Below are 22,122 nucleotides of genomic sequence, written 5' to 3'. Positions count from 1 at the left end.
TTATTATTAATTATTACTAATAATTTTATAAAATCCATTTTACAAGTAGTCTGATATAATCCTATATGTAAATTGTTCCCGCATGAAATCTTACAAGTGTATCACACTGTTATTGATTATTTTGTGATAACGTGATAATTAGAATGCAACCAATTGATCATAACTAAAAAGAAGGATAAAAATTGAGATTATGGATTTTAATATCTTGTTTGATCTTAGTTATACAAACTTCTTATGGATACATTATGATTTTTTTGTAGAAAAAATAAAATATTTATAAACCACTATTGGATTTGGAAGGCCTTTGATATTTGAAATCATATTTAGATAGTGTGTGCAAAGTATTATGTTTTCAGAAGAGTGATTAAATTTATAGATTGTGAATGTGGAAAAAAAAATTTAAAAATGAGTAGTCTTTGAAATTGATGAGATATTAACATAACGATATATATAATGGTAGTGTCCTTATACTACATCAAATGATCTAATTTTAATTTGGCTACGTGAGCTAAGATGTTTTGGTAATTGATTCTATATTTTTAATAGAATATTAAAAAATACCCTTAATTGGATAACACACATCCATTAGTGTCCAAAAAGATTTACACTTGTTGGTCAAAATATCAGAATCACGAAGAAACTAATTTTGAGATTTTGATTAAATTAAACAGAAGTTAATACAAAATTTGGAGCCAAGAAACATACAAAAATAATTATTGAAAAATCATCTGTCCAAAGAGATTTCTATTTGTTTGTCAAAATACCAGAATCACGATGAAACTAATTTTGAGATTTTGATTAAATTAAACAAAAATTAATACAAAATTTTAGCAAAGAAACACACAAAAATAATTATTGAAAATCATTTTTTCAAGAGTGGGTGTGTGTTGTGGTCGGAGGATTGTGGGTTTATTTATTTATTATTATTATTATTATTGGGAAATAGGAGGATTGTGCTTTTGATTTTTTGTGGTTGGTGTGGCCCATTTTGATGTGATGTGAGTTATTAGTAGCAGGACACATATATATATACTAATACAACGTAGGTGGGCATTGGATATTGGAGAAGGCCAAATCTTTTAAAGTGCTCAAAAGCAACACAAATATTTTTTCTAAGAAAAAGACATAAATACATATTTAACTAATATCTCTGAGTACCAACCAACCCGTTTTCTATACAGTATTATATCGGTTAAAATTCCACTAACGTAGGTTCATAGTTCATATTTGCAGATATATAATTGTACTATTTATTTAACGAATTGGCTTACCGAAAAAGAAAAAGAAAAAGCAAAAGCAAAATCAAGCGATGCCAAAAAAGAAGACAGCACTATATCTGAACTGATCATTTACTCTTCCCACACAATAATCAATGGTTTCCACTACCAATTTGTGTCCCCTCTTTCCCAGTTCTCTCTAAAAATACTCAAACAGAATCTTCTTCTTTCACTTCCACACACTCGAGGACAGAGACAGTAAAACCCATATATCTATATGTGATATGCCGTGTTAGTATATCTTTATATACACGTATGTTTGTGTGAAATTTTGGAGGTATTTGGAGGCTGTTCTGTTGGAAACTATTATTACCGCATAAAGAGAAGGGTGGGTTTTTTGAAGGGAAAAAACACACACAAGAAAACGGTAAGAATGGACGATTTGCGTTTGTTTCCTGATGCTGTGTGCTTCTGAAGCTGCAAGACGACAACTTTTTACCTTCAGACAACCACCCCAGGGATAGATTGCACACTTATGCACGTATGTATTTTTTATTCATGTGTGTCGGGATTTCTCTATGTGTTTGTGTGTGTGGTTTTTTTTTTTTTTTTTTCCCTCCCTGAGGTTACTTCAACTTGAAGAGTAGCGGAGTTTGGAGACGCTTCATACACAAGTTTCTGACAAGAAATAAAGTTTTACACGTTTTGGCAAAACACACACAAGAATGGACTTATAAAGGCACAATCTTGAGTAATTTTAGTTTTGTGGGCTGCCACTTATTTTTTTTTTATGTTACAAGAAACTGAGGTATAAAGTTATCAACTTGGTGTAATGAGAGTTCGAGTACTACTATATGAAAGGAGTTTACTTAATTCTTGATTTGATAGTAGATTCTAATAGAGACGAGATTCATATTGTCAGGGAATAAAGAGAGTTTTTGCAAGAAAGAAAGTTCATTCATTAATCGGAAAGATTTCAGTTTTGTTTTTATTGAATTTGTGTAATTCATTTCATCCAGAAGAAAAAAGTTAATTTAGCTATTGATTTCTAGTGTGATGATGGCTGTGACATCAGCCTGCAAAGACAGCAGCAAAATGGGGATAGATAACGGAAAATATGTAAGGTACACACCTGAGCAGGTGGACGCTTTGGAGAGGTTGTACTATGATTGCCCTAAGCCGAGTTCAATGAAACGGCAGCAGCTGATCCGAGAATATCCAATCCTCGCCAATATCGAGCCCAAGCAGATCAAAGTTTGGTTTCAAAACAGAAGGTATTGTGTTTCAAGTGTTAACAGCTGCAAAGATCAAGCTTAATTTGTCAAGGTTTATTAGATTTCATCTTGTGTGGTTCTACTAGGTGTTGAGATTCATCTCACTACCCAAAATATGATTCATATTCTTGTTTAAGATGAATCATGATTCTTGATTGGTTTTAAATTTTTGAGCATCATGGATCTATGGTTCTTTTGCTTGATTTGGTACAGATGCAGAGAAAAACAGAGAAAAGAGGCATCACGCCTTCAAGCGGTGAACCGGAAATTGACGGCCATGAACAAGTTGCTGATGGAGGAAAACGACAGGTTGCAGAAGCAAGTTTCACATTTGGTGTATGAAAATGGTTTCTTCCGCCAACAGAATCAAAATGTAATGGAAATCAAAATTCTATCTCTCTGTACCACTCTCTTTTTCTGCAGTCACTTTGATCTTGAATTAGACATGTCTTTGATCTGTTGGATTAGAGAGTAGTTATGGAAATGAATCAATGAGAACAAGTTAATCTTGTTGTTGTACTCTTAATAATCTGGAGTTTTTTTTGGGTGTTACAGGCAACTCTTGCCACCACTGATAATAGTTGCGAATCAGTGGTAACAAGTGGTCAGCATCACTCAACTCCTCAGCATCCCCCAAGAGATGCAAGTCCAGCTGGGTGAGTGGAGCATGTTTCTTGCTCTTTATAGTGGTGGAGTTAGAGGGGGACAGCAGGGAAATTGCCCACCTACTATCGTACATGTTCATAATTTTTCTACATTTTACATATTAACATGGTACTTAGCTTTCCAAAATACGAAGAAGGATTTCTTTACCATTTGTTGCTGTCTCCCAACATTATTTTCTGGCTCCACTACTTCTTTGCTTATGTTGTTTTCTTGTTCTTTAAATTGTTTTAAACTAACGATCTGTTTGTATGTTTGTAGACTTTTGTCCATTGCAGAGGAGACATTAACAGAGTTTCTATCGAAGGCTACTGGAACTGCTGTGGAGTGGGTCCAAATGCCTGGGATGAAGGTAATGACTACTCTGCTTTAGTATCATTACCATGTGATAGAATAATTGTTGAAAGATGTTTGTTATTGTTAAAACCAGAGTTCGACTGCACTTTTCAGCACTTTCACGTTTCAATCGTTCTGTATCATCAATATTTTTCATCATAATTGTTTTTCTCAATTTTTTCTTCTACATTATGTTATTATGAAATTTCTTATCCTTTTGTTTGCCAGCCTGGTCCGGATTCCATTGGAATCATTGCTATTTCTCACGGTTGCACTGGTGTGGCATCACGTGCATGTGGTCTTGTGGGTTTAGAGCCTACGAGAGTGAGTTCTGACAGAGCATGCTTTGTTATGATAAATTATCGTTTTATGTCGCAGTTCTATCTCAGTGATAATAATCCTTGATATTTGATCAGGTTGCTGAAATTCTAAAAGATCGACCGTCATGGTACCGCGAGTGCCGAACTGTGGATGTCCTCAACGTCTTGTCTACTGGAAATGGTGGAACCATAGAATTGCTGTACATGCAGGTTGAATTTCCTTTTTTTCTTTGTAAATGATTTCTTTTTATATATGTGGTTATATTCGGACCAAGTTCTTATTTTACTATTGATTCAGCTCTATGCACTGACTACTTTGGCGCCAGCTCGTGACTTTTGGTTACTACGCTATACTTCTGTTATGGAGGATGGTAGCCTTGTGGTAAGTTTCTAATTACTCACAAAAATTACTGAATAAAATAGAATCTAGATCACACATCCCTTCGTTGCCTCTAAATCGTCTGAATAGGTATGCGAAAGATCGCTGAACAACACTCAGAATGGTCCCAGCATGCCACCAGTCCCGCCTTTTGTCAGAGCTGAAATGCTGCCGAGTGGCTACCTAATAAGACCATGTGAAGGTGGAGGCTCCATTATTCATATAGTTGACCATATGGATTTAGAGGTATCTTATCTTCTCTTTTATTGAAATTCGGAAAGCCTATCAAGTTCAGTTAACAGTTTTGCCTTATTATACTTGTCAGCCATGGAGCGTACCTGAAGTCTTGCGGCCTTTGTATGAATCATCAACGTTGCTCGCACAGAGGACGACAATTGCTGTACGATTATATATATTTCTTTTAATAGGGAGACCATATCTTTGTATTTGGCGGAGTTAGAGGGGCTGGCAGTGTTGGTCACGTATCACTTAAAAACCATATTGTATGATTTGCCCCCAACCAAAAACATTTTGATTTTTAGTTATCGCTAGAACTTCTGGTTCCGCCACTACTTTTTCATATTATGTTGTCTTTATGATTCTTTTCATCCTGTCACAAAGCGTCGATTAATTTATACTGGTATGATGGTGATACTTTTCAGGGTTTACGCCAGCTTAGGCAGATCTCCCAAGAAATTTCTCAGCCAAACGTGGTTGGATGGGGGAGAAGACCAGCAGCTTTGCGTGCACTTGGCCAAAGATTAAGCAGGTTTGTTGCTTGCTTCTGAATCTTTTCGTCACTGAAGTCTGTTGATCCAGTTATATTAAAATTTTGTGCTTGCCTCATTATGCAGAAGCTTTAATGAGGCTGTAAATGGATTCACGGATGAGGGTTGGTCTATGATAGAAAATGATGGTGTGGATGATGTTACCGTTCACGTAAACTCTTCTCCTGGAAAATTGACCGGAACAATGCAAAACTTTGCGAATGGATTTCCATCTATGAGCAGCGCAGTATTGTGTGCTAAGGCATCAATGCTTTTACAGGTAAAGATATATTGTTTTAGTTTGTTTAACTTCTAACTAATGTTGGTTATTTGTGATGGATAACTAATTATATTTTTTTTTTTTTCTTGCAGAATGTTCCTCCAGCTATACTTTTGAGGTTTCTGCGGGAACACAGATCGGAGTGGGCAGATAGTGGTATTGATGCCTATTCAGCTGTTTCTGTTAAAGCTGGTCCTTGTACCTTGCCTGTATCCCGGGTTGGGTGTTTCGGTGGTCAGGTTATTCTTCCATTGGCTCACACTATCGAAAATGAAGAGGCAAGTATAATCAAATCATTTGACTTTTAGTATATTGAGTAGCTTCATAGACTGCGGGGTATACACAACATACAGATGTTACTGCTTTTTTCTTCTTTTTAAATCGTACTGCTTCTTTATCCTGGAAGAGCAGTTTATGGAAGTGATTAGGCTGGAAAACATGACCCAGTATCGAGATGACGTTATTATGCCTAGCGATATTTTCCTCTTGCAAGTAAGTTGCTGGCCTTTAAATGATTTTGAGGTTCAATATCTTCAAACATTATTATACTTTGGTAACGTGTTTCAATTTGGTGATTTCTTAGGTCTGCAACGGAGTGGACGAGAATGCCATTGGCACCTGTGCGGAGCTTGTATTTGCTCCAATTGATGCCTCTTTCTCTGATGATGCTCCTCTTCTCCCCTCCGGTTTTCGCATCATTCCGCTTGATTCCAAAGTTGTAAGTTTGGTCAGTTGCAATATACAAATAGATAGAAATCGCTTTTTTAGAACTTTGAGGTTATGGTTGCGCAACAAAGGTTTTATACTTGAGATTAATTTTTAATTGAATTTGTGTGGATGTTCAAGTTGACATCAGGCATTAAGGGATCTAATGATGTATAAAAATTTTTGAAACTGTGATACTCTGATACCATATAAACACCACATGCATGCCCCGAACCTTGAACTAAAGAGAGTTGGATCCATTATAAGTTTATGCATTAACAATAATAACTCTTTCTTGTGGTTCAGCTCGGTTTCAAGTTACATTTTATTTTAACCACTGTAGGATTCGTCAAGCCCAAATCGTACTCTGGACCTTGCATCAACACTCGAAGTGGGACCTGCCATAAATAGACAACCGGGTGAACATTCTGGTCACCATGGCACTGCAAAATCTGTCATGACAATAGCATTTCAGTTTGCATTCGAAATCCATCTTCAGGAAAGCATAGCAGCAATGGCTAGACAGTACGTTCGCAGTATAATTTCATCAGTTCAAAGGGTGGCAATAGCACTCTCCCCTTCTTGTCTCGGTTCAAATGCTAGTTTACGGATACCCCCTGGTACTCCTGAAGCACAAACACTTGCTCGTTGGATTTGCCAAAGCTACAGGTACCACTGGCATTCTCTTTACAATTTAATATCACTATTATCGTTATGATTAGAGTTGGCCAATATATACTTTTCTTGGAAAAGAGGGACATGGAAAAATCCAACTTCTATTGTTCATTATGTTCAACTAATCAGATTGGAAACAATAGCAACCCCCTTTATGTTGTTTATAAAGTAGTTGATAAGTCATTGGTCCTTTCTGCCTGTCGTTTATTTGCAGATATTTCATAGGTGCGGAGCTGCTCAAATCTGCTGCTACTGAAGGAAGTGAATGTGTTCTTAAAACACTGTGGCACCATCCTGATGCTGTGATGTGTTGCTCGTTAAAGGTAATTTCGAGTATATATGTTTTACGTTGGAAAGCATCTGCTTCATCCTTAGTTGTATCGGTGTACGCACATTGTAAATGCTCATTCAAAGGTCATTTATATTCTATGAGCAGGCATTGCCAGTTTTTTCATTTGCAAATCAGGCCGGACTTGATATGCTCGAAACTACTTTAGTCGCGCTTCAGGACATAACAATTGAAAAGATATTTGACGAAAACGGAAGAAAGACACTCTTTGCTGAATTTCCACAGCTCACGCAACAGGTATATTGATGTGTTCATATTTGTGCTCAAGCTCGAAAAATGAATTATATTTGGCTCAAGGTTGTCTCAACTAAATTCAAGCCTGATTCTCTTTTTGGAACTTTATATCTTGCTTTGTTAATAAAATGCTCAAACTATATAGCTAGAGCTCTAGTGAGCTCGGTCATTTAATTTAATGGTAAATATATTTATAAAAATCTCATGAGGATTAGAAATAAATAATTTGGGCTAGTTAAATGTTGGCTAGAAAATATTGAACATTAAAGTTTGATTTTACTATGGGAATAAATGATCTGGGAAAGTAAAAAATGTATGTTTATCTTTATTTTGGGAGATAATAATGATTTGGTTCCAACAAGATTGTATAAAAATTGTTTGAAATTTTAAAAGAATATATGAGAAGCCTATTAGCAGCGCCAGACCCAACAGAGACAACCCAGAGCAAAAAGTACTTCAAAACGAATGTAAAGGCCTGTATTTGGGGAAGAAATGTAATTGGTTGGCCATTATTGTTTGCAGGGTTTTGTGTATCTTGAAGGTGGCATTTGCTTGTCGAGTATGGGACGACCGATTTCTTACGAGAGAGCTGTAGCCTGGAAGGTGTTGAATGATGAAGAAAATGCACACTGCTTGTGCTTCATGTTCATCAATTGGTCTTTTCTTTGATCATAATACTCAGCATCACATTTAGAATTAAATCCAACATTACATTTTGTCCCAGGATTTGCTATATATCATGCATGCTTAAGTTCAGGTTGATGAATCGTGAATGCACCCCTTCGTTCCATTTTCTTACTTGCCCTTCACGAGATTTACTCGCGATTTGGTATCACATGCATATATGATTCGATTACTCTAATATAGTATTCAGACCAAATGAATCTATGAAATTACACCCTTACTTGTGTACTTTGGGTAACGTAGGAGACATCTCTATTATAATAATGCTCTTATTAGTGCAGTTAATCTCACGTTCGAAATCCTTTACATTAAGATATATCCTAGGATCAGAACTAGAGCTCTGATTGTTCGAAAAAACAGAAAGAAAGAACGAAAGAATGAACGAACTTCTAATTAATGTTAATTTGTTCTAGGCAAGTTTCTTTTTTTGTCGATTTTCACAACTTCTCTGAGCAATATTCCTCATAGCCCATGTCAATGAGAGCTTAGGATTATGTCTAATAGTACCATTGAATTCTTGCACAAAATTTGTGTGAGTGTTAATAGCATCTTCAATGGCGACTGGCTTTCGGTTCACTTGTTCTTCCACTGCTTCTGAACAAAGCCCGCATAGCCATTTGCCCGAAAACGAGTTTCGGATGCGTGATATGTATTCTTCTGTGCATTCTTCTTTCAGACCGCAGCACTCACATTCTGCTAAAAAGGTGATTCCATCTTCCGATTCCACGATGACTTCCAAATCTTTGGTCATTTTGTTTACTGCCATTGTTGCATTGGATACCACCTTTCTGATAAATTGATGCACATTCTGCCGGAGAGAAAGTAGTAGTTTTCTTTAAATTTTTAGTCAATTTAATTTGCACATTATAATCACTGTATATGCATGTATATATATATATATATATATATATATATATATATATATATATATATATATAGATCGATCATGCATGTGTCAATATAATATTTTTCCTAAATTCTTATCCTTAACTGATGTTCTGACACCTAATTTGTTGGCTACCAAGAAATATTCGTGCAAGATTTGTTTATATATACAATTAATTATCATCAAATTAATCAATATATAATAAGATGAATATATGATATTAAACTTAAAAAACAATAACTGGAATCCAAAGACTTTCAATTTTGAGGAAGATTTTGGATCGAGTACTTAAAAGTTAAAACATAAGCATGCACGTCATGTATGCGCGCAGACATATATATATATATGTACATACCATGAGTGAAGAATCCTTGATTTCATCTTCGTGAATTTCTCTGATTACTCTCATGATCATCTCTCTGTATTCGACGCTATAATATATTATTAAGCAAAAGTATAGAAGAATATTAACACTCGATTTACAGACAGATAAATACGGTGTTAATCAGCTAGCTAGAGTACGCATCTAACTATATATTGATCAGCATGGCTCCGTATGAACTTACAGTCACATGCAGGTACTTTGAAGTTTGAACAGATAAGGTCCAAGTTTGCTTTATTGACATTTTACGATCAAATTAATGCATGCATGCATGCATGCAAGTAGGGCTGCTGCAGTAGTACTGTAAAATTTGCAAGAGAGAGCTATTTTAATTTGCATATTACTACTAATACCGATTACTTCATTAATAATTATTTGATCCGATCGAGCGTGGGAAATGAGAATCATGTGACTCAAATTTTATCATCCAATTGGAAGAGATCTTTCTCGTGAGCTAGGAAAAGTATTGACTATATATGTTTGATTTTGGTTTTTAATTCGGATAATTGACTTCCCTTGATATATAAGTTATAATAAATGTTTCATTATATTTCCAGAAAGATTAATCCCGTCAAATTTTCAGATTAATGAAATAAAATAAACTTACAGCTTTCGTACAATAAAAATATTATAAAACATACGTTTGAAAATAAATAATAGAGTTTCCAATATCAGTTATAATAAAGGAAAATTGCATTTTGGTCCTGTATTTTTGTCACTTTGAGATTTTGGTCTTCTATGTTTTTATGTTTCAGTTTTAGTCCGTTATCTTTATTTTTTTTTTGCAATTTTAGTCATTTTTCCGATGTGGCGCTGATATGACATCATTGAAGTGCTGATGTGAAGTTGACATGTAATGTTTCACGTAAGAATTTTCGAAGAAAAATGACTGAAATTATCAAAAATCGAATATGCAAGACTAAAACTAAAATATGAAAACATAGATGATCAAAATCGCAAAATAACAAACATAAATGACCAAAATTATAGTTTTTTCGTTATAATAATGTAGTGATATAATTAAACAATATCTTTCAAAATAAGCAAAAAATCGTGTATTGAATTCCACTTGAAAACGAATGTCACGTGTGCATTACGTGTTTTCTCGGCCGCATTGTTTACGTGTGAGAAGTTTTAAGGTTTGAATTTGTGTTTCCATTAGAAATCAAAGCTCTAGAATATTCAACAAACATGGCAAAATTATATTTCATACTATACATCAAATACTGATCTTAAACCTTAACCCCATTTGGTACAGAGATGAGATAACTCTTAGACTAGAATGTTGATTGATAAAGGAAGATAAGTATCTATTTGATAGTTTTTTTTAGATTGACCAAACTACCATTTTCTCTCTCAATTATTAATCAAGTGGACCAATTTCTTTCCACCCATGTGATTTTTATTATTTATAGTGAAGGGGTAGTTTTGTAAATTACTTTTGTAATTCATGTGGATAAATATAATCAAATGTAGATTGTGTTGATGAGTTGTCTATGGGCTAATCCAACTTTTGTCAATCCATATCATAGTTCATGTTCAAAAATCAATTCAAACATGGGTTTAGTTACCATTCCAGCAGATATCCTACCAATCCAGCAGATATCCTGTCTATGCCTTAAAAAATAAATTACTGATCTTAAAATTTGGGTCGGCCCGGATCACTTTGACATTGGGCCAATTGGGCAAAATCCCGGTTCAGTCCTAAATGTTTGGACACATTCTCGGTTCAGTCCTAAATGTTTGGACATTCCCGGTTTCATCCTAAATGTTTTCCAAAAATTTTCGGTTCAATACTAAATGTTTTTACGTTCCCGGTTTGGTCCCAAATATTTTCCAAAAGTTCTCGGTTCAGTCCTAAATATTTTTACATTGCCGATTTCGTCCCAGATATTTCCCAAAAGTTCCCGGTTTGATCCTTCCATCTACATCGTGTGTTAAAACTAACATCGCGTAGTGTTTATCATTTATGATTGAGTTTTATATTATTTATTATATATTTAACATTACACAACTTGTAAATAAAACAAAATTTTATTAGAGTTTTTATCCAAATTTAAATCAATTTTACACAATGTTCAAAATGATAATATTAAATTCATGATGCTACAAAATAAAAACTTAAATAAAATAAACGGAACTTGAGAAATTAAAATTTAATGATGTTATTTCACATTTCTATTAATTTTGTTATATTCTCATTCATGATGCTTGCACATTTAAGGAAAAATTTGGAGGTTGGAAAAAAATATCTTTTTAAAACTCTTTTTATAAATTAAAAAATTAGGAAATGAGAAAAATTTACTATTAAATAAAACTTAATTTCATCTCACTACTTCAAATGTGGTCAAATAATTCATTATATTTTATCAATTGTTAACCATAAGTATTTCTTCTCTTGAAAAGTTTGTTGAAAATTTCAAATATTTTGTAAAATAAGTAATACTAGTTATTTGCTAAAACATTTGTTTATTTCTTTGTGATTGATAATATTTTTAACTATAAGATTGCACGGTTCAATTATTGTTTTATTCTATAATTTTATTTTGCATAATTTAGATTATATTTTCATTTGAAAGACATTATTATTATTATTATTATTATTATTATTATTAGCTTCTATTTTATTTAACTTTGTCTTTTGTTTGTAATTTTTTTTTATCACGCTTTGTTTGTAGATGGAAGAACCAAACCGAGAACTTTTGGAAAACATTTGGGACGAAATCTGGAACGTAAAACATTTAGGATTGAACTGTGAGCTTTTTGAAAACATTTGGGAACAAATCGGAAACATAAAAACATTTGGGACTAAACCGAAAATTTTCGAGAAAATTTTGAGTTGAAACCGGGAACGTCCAAACATTTAGGATTTTCCCCGGGCCAATTCAAAATATCAAGAAATAACGAATTTCTTTTGGGCCCAATCAGAGCTAAAGAAACCTGCGCTGCAAGCCATAGCAGGAAGGCTTATAACACCGAAAAAGGCGTTGCTTTCCGGTTGGTCGTTCTTTCAGAGCAAGCTGTAAAAAGCTGCGTTCGAGGTAAAACCCTAACATAGTACCCATGTTTCTTTAATTTAATATAATTTAATTTAATTAAACTGGGGAATTATTGTGTTCTTCTAGCTGCGTCGCATTAGGTTAGCATCATGATTTTTTATGATCTGTTCGGTTTTTGCTGTAGTTTAGATAGGTTATGACTTTTTATTGAAGTTCAATTTTTGTGAGCTTTATACTTTTGGATTTGGTTGGTAGAGATCGTTTGCTTTCGGACATTGTAAGAATGGATGGCAATTTGTTTGATCAAAATTTAACGGATATTCTGGATCATTACTTGCAGTATTAGGTGGTTTCAACTATTTGTAAGAATCTGGTGGAACCCGGTATTTGTTTCACGAAGTAAAGATTTAATATTTGTTTAGTATAAATTATATAGCTTGTGCCCTGTATATGCCACGAAAAAAGAGTTTGGAGAGAAGCTGTTGGTCTGTGTTGGATGCAACTTCTCTTGTTTTGTGTCTCACTGAGTCTGTATATGTGTTGTTTAAGTGTATATAAGTTTCCATTGCGTGATCGCGCATAGTAGCCAATTTATATCTTTGTTACCAACTATATTGACTAGTGAAAAATATATGTTTTAGAGACGTGCGTGAGGTCAGTGACTGTTTGAAAAGAAAGTGTAAAGAAGGATAGGTTTTATCTGATCATGGGAACTCCAGAAACGTCTCGAGAACCTTGCCCTGATCGTATCTTGGATGGCGTTGGTGGAGCATTCGGCATGGGTGCTGTCGGTGGCTCGGCTTTCCATTTTTCGAAGGGGATTTATAACTCCCCCAGAGGAGAGCGACTTGTCGGCGGTTCTCAAGCTGTGCGCATGAATGCCCCTCGTGTTGGTGGTGGTTTTGCTGTTTGGGGGGGACTCTTCTCCACATTTGACTGCACTATGGTGTACATCCGCCAGAAAGAGGATCCGTGGAATGCTATTTTGGCTGGTGCGGCAACTGGAGGATTTCTGCAAATGCGTCAGGGGTTTCGTGCTGCTTCAAGATCAGCTTTATTTAGTGGTGTATTGCTTGCCCTGATCGAGGGAGCTGGGATTATGTTTAATAAAATCGTGAATGCACCACAGTATTTTCCAGATATGGAGGAGCCATTGCCCAATGTGGCTGGAGTTCCTGGATATCCGATGGGGCAAATTCCCAGCCAAGTTCCGGTAACTGTAGAGGGCATGGGAGCTGATTCGTCATCTTCTTCCTCTTCCGCAGCAAGTTCATGGTTTGGAGGCCTCTTTGGTGGCAGGAAGGAAGAGACAGTTCCAAGTGATGGAAGCAAGACGACGGTGTTAGAGAGCTTTGATGCTCCTATTCCCCCGTCTTTTGAGTTTAAATAAGCTCCGAAGCCAGATGAGGTAAGTATGGAATCGATCATTTAGTGTCTATACGCTTGGAAGCTGCAGGTTACAGATTACGTATTTTATCTAAAGCTTTATGTTTCTCAATCTGAAAAGCATCTTACTTTTCCTAATTGATCATCTTGTAAATGTCTGGTGATAATAAATTAAAGCTTCACCACATTCTTTTTATTTTTGATTTTCTTTTCAATTATCTATGCGGGAATTTTATGATACGTCGTTGATCACCTTAGTTTACGAATATAAGAACTCGAGGATTCTCTATATAGCTTAAACGCTCTTGGCTGCCCTGCGTAGTGGCTTGTAAATCAGCATATTATTTGTTCTACATTTAAATTTGTGGTGAGTGGTGACACGATTTTCTCATTTACTCAGAAACCCGACAGAGTATCGTTCGAATGTTGTATAGTGGAACGATTTCTTTTTCTGGCCTGTTAGCTATTTCCAAAACTCAAGTCTTGTCAATTTCACATTAGTTTGATGAAGTTCAGAAATCCACTCTAGATTGATAAAAGGTTTGTAAAAAGACAATATTCAGAAGAGAATTTTGTCTTAATTGTATCAATTTATGCGAGTCCACTAAAAGAAATAAACCCCACATTTATTGATAAATGTGAATGGTTAAATAAGGCAATGCCTGTGTAGTTAAGATCTAACTTATTGGATAAAAATTTATTTTAAGTATGATAATATCTGAACTTTACTATTCTCACTTTATTTATGGTAAATTTGACTAGGCTTGGGGTAATATCCTAAGGGCCAAATCCAATGGGCCGCATGTTTAACATGTAAATTACATATGGGTCCACTGTGTCTAATTTTATGACAGTAACTTAAGGCTGGGTTTGAACTTTGAAGTTACCCGTTAGGTTATATTATTAAATTTTTTTTTTTTTGAAACTGGTTATATTATATTTACTCACAAGGATTCGTGTGAAAATACTCAGTACAGTCACTAAAGAAAAAGGGGGAAAAATTTATCAAAAAGAAAAAGAAAAAAAGTTGACTAAAAAGCTTAGTTGGCCCACCTAATTAATTGGTTGGCAGCCATCAGAATTGAATGGTCAATGATTATTATGATCATCGGAGAAATTTGTTGGACAAAAGTAACTTTGTATGGTCTTAAATTTATTGAGTGTATTCTGTATTAACCGAACAAGAGCATACATACGTGTAACCCAAAAGCTTTGTTAAAGTAGTTGACGCATATCTTTGATACAGTCAACGATTTACAACTTTTTGTTTTTTGTGCAATTTTACCCAAAAAATAAATATTTTGTTGGGTCCAATTATCTCTAATGAAGCTCAAGTAGCGTAACTGGAGCAACCTGCAGAATTCAGTTTTTAAATTTCGTTTTGAAAAATATTGGATACTGTTCATAGTGAAGATATATTGATACTATTTACGTTTATGAATTTGTTTTTTTTTTTCGAGATAGTTTATAGAAAATATTTTTCAACTTTTTCTTAATAAAAATTTGATATTTTGTGAAATTTTGTTAAGAAAAAATTAAGAAATGTTTTTTAGAAACTCTCCCACATACTATCTTAATAACGATAATAAACTTACGTTGTTTGTTTGTCATTTAAGTTACTTATATTTAAGATTTTCCTAATTGATACATTTTGTGTTTCACATGTCCACGTACAACATTTGTACCAAACAATTATATATATATATATATATATATATATATTGCAATCTTTTAATATACTTTATTTTATTTATTTCTTAGTTTTTATTTATTTGAGTGGTGGGTATTTTTTTTTGTTATTTGGGATAGTTTGTTTGTATTTTTTGGGGGGAGTAAATTAATTTGGGATAATGTATCATGTGCGTGTATGTGTACAATAAAAAAGTAAATGAAGTTTCCAGTCAGCTGCCAAAAAAAGATTAAAAAATAAGCACCATGATTGTCTTCTAGAAAATGGGCCCAGTTGGGGAAGTGCATGTATCTTTGCCAAATCTTGAAGAAAAGAATGAAGTTGCCAAGAACGAACATTTGGAGATGGAGTAAATACAATGTTTTCATCCTGTTTGTTCTTTTCGGCCTGCATTCTATTCTACCCGGGGAGAGTAAAATCCAATCTTTCAAAAAACAATTAAATGTTATATGTTATAAATCTATAAATTTTCTCCATTAAAATAAAATAAACAAATTGTTGGAATCTAGTCATTTTCATGCAGAAAATACAGATTCAGCAATTATATTGAAGAACTGGAAATTTGATAAAGGTTTGGTACACAATATTATTAGTATATGTATAACTTATCTCATCAAATCTCACGTTCTTCTCGTCATATTATTTATCTATTTATTAATTATTAATTTTACATCGATCAAATCATTAATAATTTATTTTACATCAATCAAATCATTGAATTAAATTACTATATTATCATCATTGAATTAAATTACTATATTATCTTTTATATATAATATTATTTATATTTTATTTATTGTTAAATAAACAAAATGATCATTTAACATTTCTATATAAAATTATCAATCAAATCAAATAAATTATAATTTATCAATCAAATCAAATACTATATTAACTATTATTTCTTATTTATTTTTTATTACATTATCTTTACTATTATATAAAAGTTGATACCCATTTAAAAACTGCTTTTGGTATGTTTGATGACACAAATATAAATTTACAAATTTAACCCTCAAACATGCATTGTATTTCATATGGATTATTGGGTAAAATAGTAAAAATATAGTTACATTTCTCATTTCTACTATAAAAAACCACCTACTATCTATGTCTTGCTAAAATTAAGGATTCATTTCAATCAATTTCATTGTACTTTTCTTTAATATCGACATATTATTTGCAAAATATTAAAATTTCAAATTTATTATGATTTTAATTAGATATTAAATTATTTACATATACGCAGAGCGTGTACATCGGTTGATATAATTAATTATCTATATATTACTTATACCATCATTCAAACTAAACAGTACCTACTAATCCAATTTAATGTCATGAATATGGTTATTATGTGATTATAATAGATTTAACTAGTAAAAAACTTGTCTGATTACCAGTTGGCATCTCTACGGATTACAAGAGATCATTTCATAGTATTAAAACGACCTGATTAAACAAATAAAAGGTGCTTCGCCATAAAATTATCATCTTCACTAAAATTTCAAAATATTTTCTTTATTAATGTAAGTATGCTTTTTTTTTTTCCCCACCTTTTTTTTAAAAAAAAAATTGCAACACTAAACTATGTTTACTAATGTACACTATGCTTATTCGCCGCCAACTTCGAACTATCATATTTACTTTTACAATTTTCTTGCTTGGAAAAATCAATTATTGATCTCCTATCTCAAATGCTTCACTTCACTACTTTTTCTAGAAGAAAGCGTATCCAATATGCTCCAGTGCAAGGATGAATGGGACCCCCCAAGTAGAATTAATTCTCTTTGATCTAAGTTGACTTCTCTGCTTCTCTATTATATTGCTAAAACAAAATATTTTATAATTTAGGATGAAATTAGTTATCATAAAACAATATTATCCATTTCTTTCACAATCAAACACACAATTTTTTTATACCAATATAATTATTGTACTAATAAACTCCTAATTTTTTTTAGAATATCTACAATCTTATACTTCTTTTTTTAAAAAAAATAACATAATTATCCGACAGAAAATTTATAAATGTGAATCATCGTTCCTTTCAAACTTCGTTTCACACCACGAAAGGAAACATAGCTTGTCCTCCTCCTCCGTTCCCCACCGCCGCCACCTCCCGCGGTGCCGCAGCCATCAAATGGCGACTCCGCCCTTCGCCGGCACCGAAACCCAGCTCTCTTTTATCCTCCTGGTCCTCTTCTCTTTACCCTTTTTCGTAATATCACAGTACTTCTCACCGGCGGAAAGAGCAGCTCTCCTAGACCTGAAACAAGGACTCGGCAACCCCCAGATCCTTCAGGCATGGAACTCCACGTCCTCCCCCTGCGACTGGCCGGAAATTCGGTGCACCAGCGACGGCTCCGTCACCGGAATAATACTTGCGGAATACGACCTCATCGGATACATCCCAGACTCCATCTCTGCGCTCCAGAACCTCACCGTTCTCAATTTCGCTTACAATCTTCTCCCGGGAAGTTTTCCCACAGCTGTTTTGAACTTTTCGAAGCTTCAGTATCTAGACCTCTCTCAGAACAATTTTGTCGGTAATATTCCGGAGGATATCGAGAGGCTCCGCTCGCTTCAACACCTCGATCTCAGCTCCAACAACTTCACCGGAGATATTCCTCCGGCTGTAGGGAATTTGCTTGAGCTGAAAGTCTTGAACTTGCATATGAATCTGTTCAATGGGAGTTTCCCGAAGGAAATCTCGAATTTGGTGAACCTTGAATTTCTGAGATTGGCTTATAACGACTTCTTGCCAGAGGTGATACCGCCGGAGTTCGGAAAGTTGACGAAAATTAAGTATCTTTGGATGGTGGAAACGAACGTCTACGGCGGAATTCCGGACAGTTTCCGGAATTTGTCAAGTCTGAATCATTTGGATTTGTCTAGGAATCAATTGGGAGGCGAAATTCCTGATGGGTTGTTCTTGCTGAAAAATCTGACTTATCTTTATTTGTATAATAACAGATTTTCGGGTTCCATTCCTCAAGTGATCGAATCCTTGAGCATGGTTGAGCTTGATCTTTCTGGGAATAACTTGAATGGAACGATCTCAGAAGATTTTGTGAAGCTGGAAAAATTGGAGGTTTTGAATTTATTCGCCAATAAATTCTATGGAGATGTGCCATCAAGCATCGGTAAATTGCCAAGCTTGAAGACCTTTCGGGTTTTCAGGAATAATTTAAGCGGGCTATTACCACGTGAAATGGGTGTGCATTCAAATCTCGAATATTTTGAGGTTAGTGATAATTTTTTCACCGGAGATTTGCCGGGAAACTTGTGTTCTGGCGGTTCTTTACTTGGTGTGGTTGTTTTTCACAACAATTTAACCGGAGAGATTCCGAAATCACTCGGAAATTGTCAGACTCTCATCACGGTGCAGCTGTATGGGAATAACTTTACAGGTGAGATTCCTTTAGAGCTTTATTCTTTGCAAAACATAACTGAAATCATGCTGAGTCATAACTCGTTTTCTGGCGGCCTCCCGACTCGGGTAGCGGGGAATTTAACTCGGTTGGAGATTCGTAACAACAAGTTTTCCGGCGGAATTCCTGTCGGAATTTCGACTTGGGAAAGTTTGATTGTGTTTGATGCCGGTGACAATATGTTTTTGGGGTCCATTCCGGTGGAATTAACCGGCCTCAGTCAACTTACAACTCTGAAATTCGACGGAAATTCACTTTCTGGTGGACTCCCACCTGAGATCATCTCGTGGAAATCTTTAACTACATTGGATTTTTCAAGAAACCAACTTTCCGGTCCAATTCCCTCCAGCTTGGGTTCTTTACCCGACCTTCTTGATCTAGACTTGTCCGAGAATGATTTTTCCGGGGAAATTCCGCCTCAATTAGGCAATTTGAAGCTCATATCTCTTAACGTGTCTTCTAACCAACTAAACGGTGCCATCCCACGTGAATTTGATAACATGGCTTATGGAAACAGTTTCTTGGACAATCCTGATCTTTGTGCCTCCAATTCAATCTCCAATCTTCCCAAATGCTACCCCAAATTCCAAGAAACCAAGAAAATGTCAACAAGATTTCTTGCTGTGGTTCTAGTTCTGGCTGTTGCACTTTTCTTGATCACCATTTTGATGACCCTGTTCTTGGTTAGAGACTACAGAAGAAAGAAGGTCAAACGTGACCTTGCAACGTGGAAACTAACCTCATTCCAGAGGTTGTATTTCTCTGAAATCAATATTCTTTCAAACTTGACTGAAAGCAATATGATTGGAAGCGGTGGGTCAGGTAAAGTGTACAAAGTTTCGGTTGATCGAGATGGTGAATCTGTTGCTGTGAAGAGGATTTGGAGCGACAGGAAGTTGAATCATCTGCTGGAGAAAGAATTTTTGGCTGAGATTCAAATTCTTGGCTCTGTACGTCATTCGAATATCGTGAAGCTCTTGTGTTGCATCTCCAGTGATGATTCGAAACTTCTTGTGTACGAGTACTTGGAGAATCTGAGTCTCGATAGATGGCTACATGGGAAGAAACGGAAAGCCTTATCTCTCGATTCTTCTGTCCACAACATTGCCTTGGATTGGCCAGCAAGGTTAAGAATCGCGACTGGAGCTGCACAGGGCCTTGCGTACATGCATCACGACTGCACACCACCGATCATTCATCGTGATGTAAAATCGAGCAACATTTTGTTGGATTCTGATTTCAACGCGAAAATTGCTGATTTCGGGCTTGCTAAGAGTCTGACCAAGAGAGATCAGCCTAACACCATGTCTGCTGTTGCTGGCTCATTTGGTTACATTGCCCCAGGTAATAAATAATGCTATACAAAGTGTTAGAAACCAACTTTGCCCCCTATCTAGCTACACTCTTGAGTAGCTATGTGATCAAGCATGCGATTTGGTTGCGATATACTCAATGGGATTAGAGTTGCAATGTAACTATTAGCTATGGATTTTGTGCAGTGCCTCAGTGTTACGATTAATGCACAGTAAATATCACAAATTTGATTCAGATGACTTACAATGTAGTACCATTTTTGGGGTCTCATCTAAATGACTATGTGGCACAACTATAGAAACATGTATCTTTGGCTACGATTTTCGAGTTTTGTTGTTCTTATCAGCTAATAGGTTTTTATACAGACAGTGACAAGCATGGGATCATACACTATATATAATGCTAGCTCCTTTCTGACCGCGTAGACTCGCCTCTATGTACCATCTAACTATATGTCACTTCTTTTCACAGAGTACGCCTATACAAGCAAAGTAAACGAGAAGGTTGATGTATATAGCTTTGGCGTCGTGCTGTTGGAACTGGTCACCGGACGAGAACCTAACTGTGGAGAGGAGCACACAAGCCTTGCCGAATGGGCGTGGAGGCACTACGGAGAAGAAAAGCCAATTACCGATGCTTTAGACACGGAGCTTCAAGTAGAACACTACTTGGAAGATATGACAACTGTTTATAAACTGGGGCTCATTTGCACCAATGCATTGCCTAGAAACAGGCCTTCAATGAAAGAGGTCGTTCAGATTCTCCATCGGTGTAGATCTCTGGAGGTTTACGACGGAACGAAGGCGGGAAAAGAGTATGATGCGGCACCCCTTCTTCAAGATGACAAGTATCTAAGAAGCTATAGGTGTCATTCGAAGAAGCTCATGGATTTAAGCGACAATAGTTTGGTGAGCCTTGTGTAATAATACTTGTGTACATTAGATAGCGAATACAAAAAAATACCCTGTGGATTGTAGTAGTAGCGCATTTTCAAGGATTTAGATGTATACTTGAGTTTTTATATCGAATATTCAAGAAATCCTGTAAATATTATTTTCCCGAGTTCAATCACAAGGAAAACAGGCAAATTACAGCAATTAATTAATTATCAAGAAAAAGGAAACCATTCGATAGATCAAAACTGCATTAGAATCTTATGCATCAACATGTGTTCTCAGGGCTTCATATCGTATCGAGCATTCTTCTTTGCTCCCTCGAGGATGGTTTTGTCAGCATTGATGAAGAAGGCAGCAATTGATGCTGTAAATTATCCAAAATATATATTTTTTTTAAAAAAATGAATGCATAATGAAAACCCAAAATGAAGTAAATGTACCTCCACAGATTATGAGAGCTTGACCAGTGTAATTTATGCTTGCCTTGGCCCAGGGAATTGTACGAACTGCAGTCAACTGCATTGTGCATGGCTCAAATATCCACGTTTCTTAAAAGCGTGTTATTTGAAATCGAGACAGGTGAAATCCACTTACTGTAGGTATAGCAGTGGCTACACATGTAAAGCAAGCTGCCTTGAATCCAGCCTGCCAACCAGCTGCAAATTCATGCAAAACATTCACATCCAATAAATCGTTTTGTTAGAATGAATTCTTGACACCAAAAATAATAATCATAATAATTCGGTGAGAAAAATATAAATTTTTAAACATTATTGATATATGTGTAATATATGAAACAACATACGATATGTATTTGTACCTTGAACGCAATTTTGGGCCGTTATAATCTTGTCTTCTTTGCTCGAGGATGTCATGCTTGTTTGTGTTTTCTTTCCTTAATCACTGTTAAGTTCAAAGAAATTGATTAGGAAAAAAAAAGGTGTGAAATAATAATTAGCACATAAAATAAGTGGAAAGTTTAGCAAAAGATATGAAGATGATAAATCAATGGATGGTGTCAAGTGTTGGCAATAACACAAGTCTCTCCCTACCGTAGACACCTTTAACTTGATCAATTTACTTCACTAATGCTCCTGATTTCATTCCTTTACCTCTTTTTGGGTAAAATTTTATATAGCATGAAAAGAAGGCAAACACTTGTATGCAACCGTTGCACGGGTCATATTCGTGTGACGGGTCTCTTATATGGGTTATCCATTAAAAAATATTACATTTTATGTCAAAAGTATTA

At 35.1% G+C, this 22,122-nt stretch overlaps 5 protein-coding genes across 6 annotated transcripts; 3 read left to right on the top strand and 2 right to left on the bottom strand.

Annotated features, from left to right (window-relative positions):
- Positions 1–1,299: 1,299 nt before the first annotated feature.
- Positions 1,300–8,273, top strand: LOC140870986 (homeobox-leucine zipper protein ATHB-8-like). The gene is made up of 19 exons (XM_073273420.1): positions 1,300–1,758; positions 2,270–2,491; positions 2,705–2,864; positions 3,047–3,147; positions 3,416–3,506; positions 3,719–3,814; positions 3,907–4,020; positions 4,109–4,192; positions 4,280–4,435; positions 4,515–4,589; positions 4,852–4,958; positions 5,044–5,236; positions 5,329–5,514; positions 5,648–5,728; positions 5,820–5,954; positions 6,285–6,610; positions 6,831–6,939; positions 7,053–7,202; positions 7,722–8,273. The coding sequence occupies exons 2-19, from the start codon at positions 2,274–2,276 to the stop codon at positions 7,866–7,868; spliced, it is 2,529 nt and encodes an 842-aa protein (XP_073129521.1). The 5' UTR covers positions 1,300–1,758; positions 2,270–2,273; the 3' UTR covers positions 7,869–8,273.
- Positions 8,274–8,292: 19 nt separating this feature from the next.
- Positions 8,293–8,649, bottom strand: LOC140870967 (uncharacterized). Its single transcript, XM_073273393.1, has one exon. The coding sequence runs from the start codon at positions 8,647–8,649 to the stop codon at positions 8,293–8,295; it is 357 nt and encodes a 118-aa protein (XP_073129494.1).
- A 3,414-nt stretch (positions 8,650–12,063) lies between these two features.
- On the top strand, positions 12,064–13,936 carry LOC140870995 (mitochondrial import inner membrane translocase subunit TIM17-2-like). Of its 2 annotated transcripts, none has more exons than XM_073273433.1 (2): positions 12,064–12,192; positions 12,792–13,936. In XM_073273433.1, the coding sequence occupies exon 2, from the start codon at positions 12,857–12,859 to the stop codon at positions 13,538–13,540; it is 684 nt and encodes a 227-aa protein (XP_073129534.1). In that variant the 5' UTR covers positions 12,064–12,192; positions 12,792–12,856; the 3' UTR covers positions 13,541–13,936. The 2 variants fall into 2 exon arrangements, with proteins under 2 accessions (XP_073129534.1, XP_073129535.1); XM_073273434.1 differs by lacking the exon at positions 12,064–12,192 and adding an exon at positions 12,230–12,290.
- A 3,302-nt stretch (positions 13,937–17,238) lies between these two features.
- Positions 17,239–21,031, top strand: LOC140870926 (uncharacterized). Its single transcript, XM_073273336.1, has 2 exons — positions 17,239–20,004; positions 20,446–21,031. The coding sequence occupies exons 1-2, from the start codon at positions 17,370–17,372 to the stop codon at positions 20,895–20,897; spliced, it is 3,087 nt and encodes a 1,028-aa protein (XP_073129437.1). The 5' UTR covers positions 17,239–17,369; the 3' UTR covers positions 20,898–21,031.
- Positions 21,032–21,098: 67 nt separating this feature from the next.
- On the bottom strand, positions 21,099–21,787 carry LOC140870927 (early nodulin-93-like). Its single transcript, XM_073273337.1, has 4 exons — positions 21,691–21,787; positions 21,465–21,526; positions 21,311–21,386; positions 21,099–21,234 (listed from the first exon to the last, which is right to left on the bottom strand). Exons 1-4 carry the CDS (start codon positions 21,743–21,745, stop codon positions 21,149–21,151), a joined length of 279 nt encoding a protein of 92 aa, XP_073129438.1. The 5' UTR covers positions 21,746–21,787; the 3' UTR covers positions 21,099–21,148.
- Positions 21,788–22,122: the final 335 nt, after the last annotated feature.

The sequence above is a fragment of the Henckelia pumila genome, unplaced genomic scaffold, assembly GCF_033568475.1.
Source record: "Henckelia pumila isolate YLH828 unplaced genomic scaffold, ASM3356847v2 CTG_298:::fragment_3, whole genome shotgun sequence".
NCBI lineage: Eukaryota > Viridiplantae > Streptophyta > Magnoliopsida > Lamiales > Gesneriaceae > Henckelia > Henckelia pumila.
Note: the sequence above shows the minus strand (reverse complement) of the source record. Positions and strands in the feature narration are given on the sequence as shown.

Excerpts from the sequence above, each read along its gene's own strand:
- LOC140870986 (XM_073273420.1), top strand. The coding sequence starts at position 2,274 with ATGATGGCTGTGACATCAGCCTGCAAAGACAGCAGCAAAATGGGGATA. Across the intron at positions 3,148-3,415 it reads AGAGATGCAAGTCCAGCTGG|ACTTTTGTCCATTGCAGAGG; the intron begins GTGAGTGGAGCA and ends GTATGTTTGTAG. Across the intron at positions 7,203-7,721 it reads TTCCACAGCTCACGCAACAG|GGTTTTGTGTATCTTGAAGG; the intron begins GTATATTGATGT and ends TATTGTTTGCAG.
- LOC140870967 (XM_073273393.1), bottom strand. The coding sequence starts at position 8,649 with ATGGCAGTAAACAAAATGACCAAAGATTTGGAAGTCATCGTGGAATCG.
- LOC140870995 (XM_073273433.1), top strand. The coding sequence starts at position 12,857 with ATGGGAACTCCAGAAACGTCTCGAGAACCTTGCCCTGATCGTATCTTG.
- LOC140870926 (XM_073273336.1), top strand. The coding sequence starts at position 17,370 with ATGGCGACTCCGCCCTTCGCCGGCACCGAAACCCAGCTCTCTTTTATC. Across the intron at positions 20,005-20,445 it reads ATTTGGTTACATTGCCCCAG|AGTACGCCTATACAAGCAAA; the intron begins GTAATAAATAAT and ends TTCTTTTCACAG.
- LOC140870927 (XM_073273337.1), bottom strand. The coding sequence starts at position 21,745 with ATGACATCCTCGAGCAAAGAAGACAAGATTATAACGGCCCAAAATTGC. Across the intron at positions 21,527-21,690 it reads GGCCCAAAATTGCGTTCAAG|CTGGTTGGCAGGCTGGATTC; the intron begins GTACAAATACAT and ends ATGAATTTGCAG. Across the intron at positions 21,387-21,464 it reads TAGCCACTGCTATACCTACA|TTGACTGCAGTTCGTACAAT; the intron begins GTAAGTGGATTT and ends TGCACAATGCAG.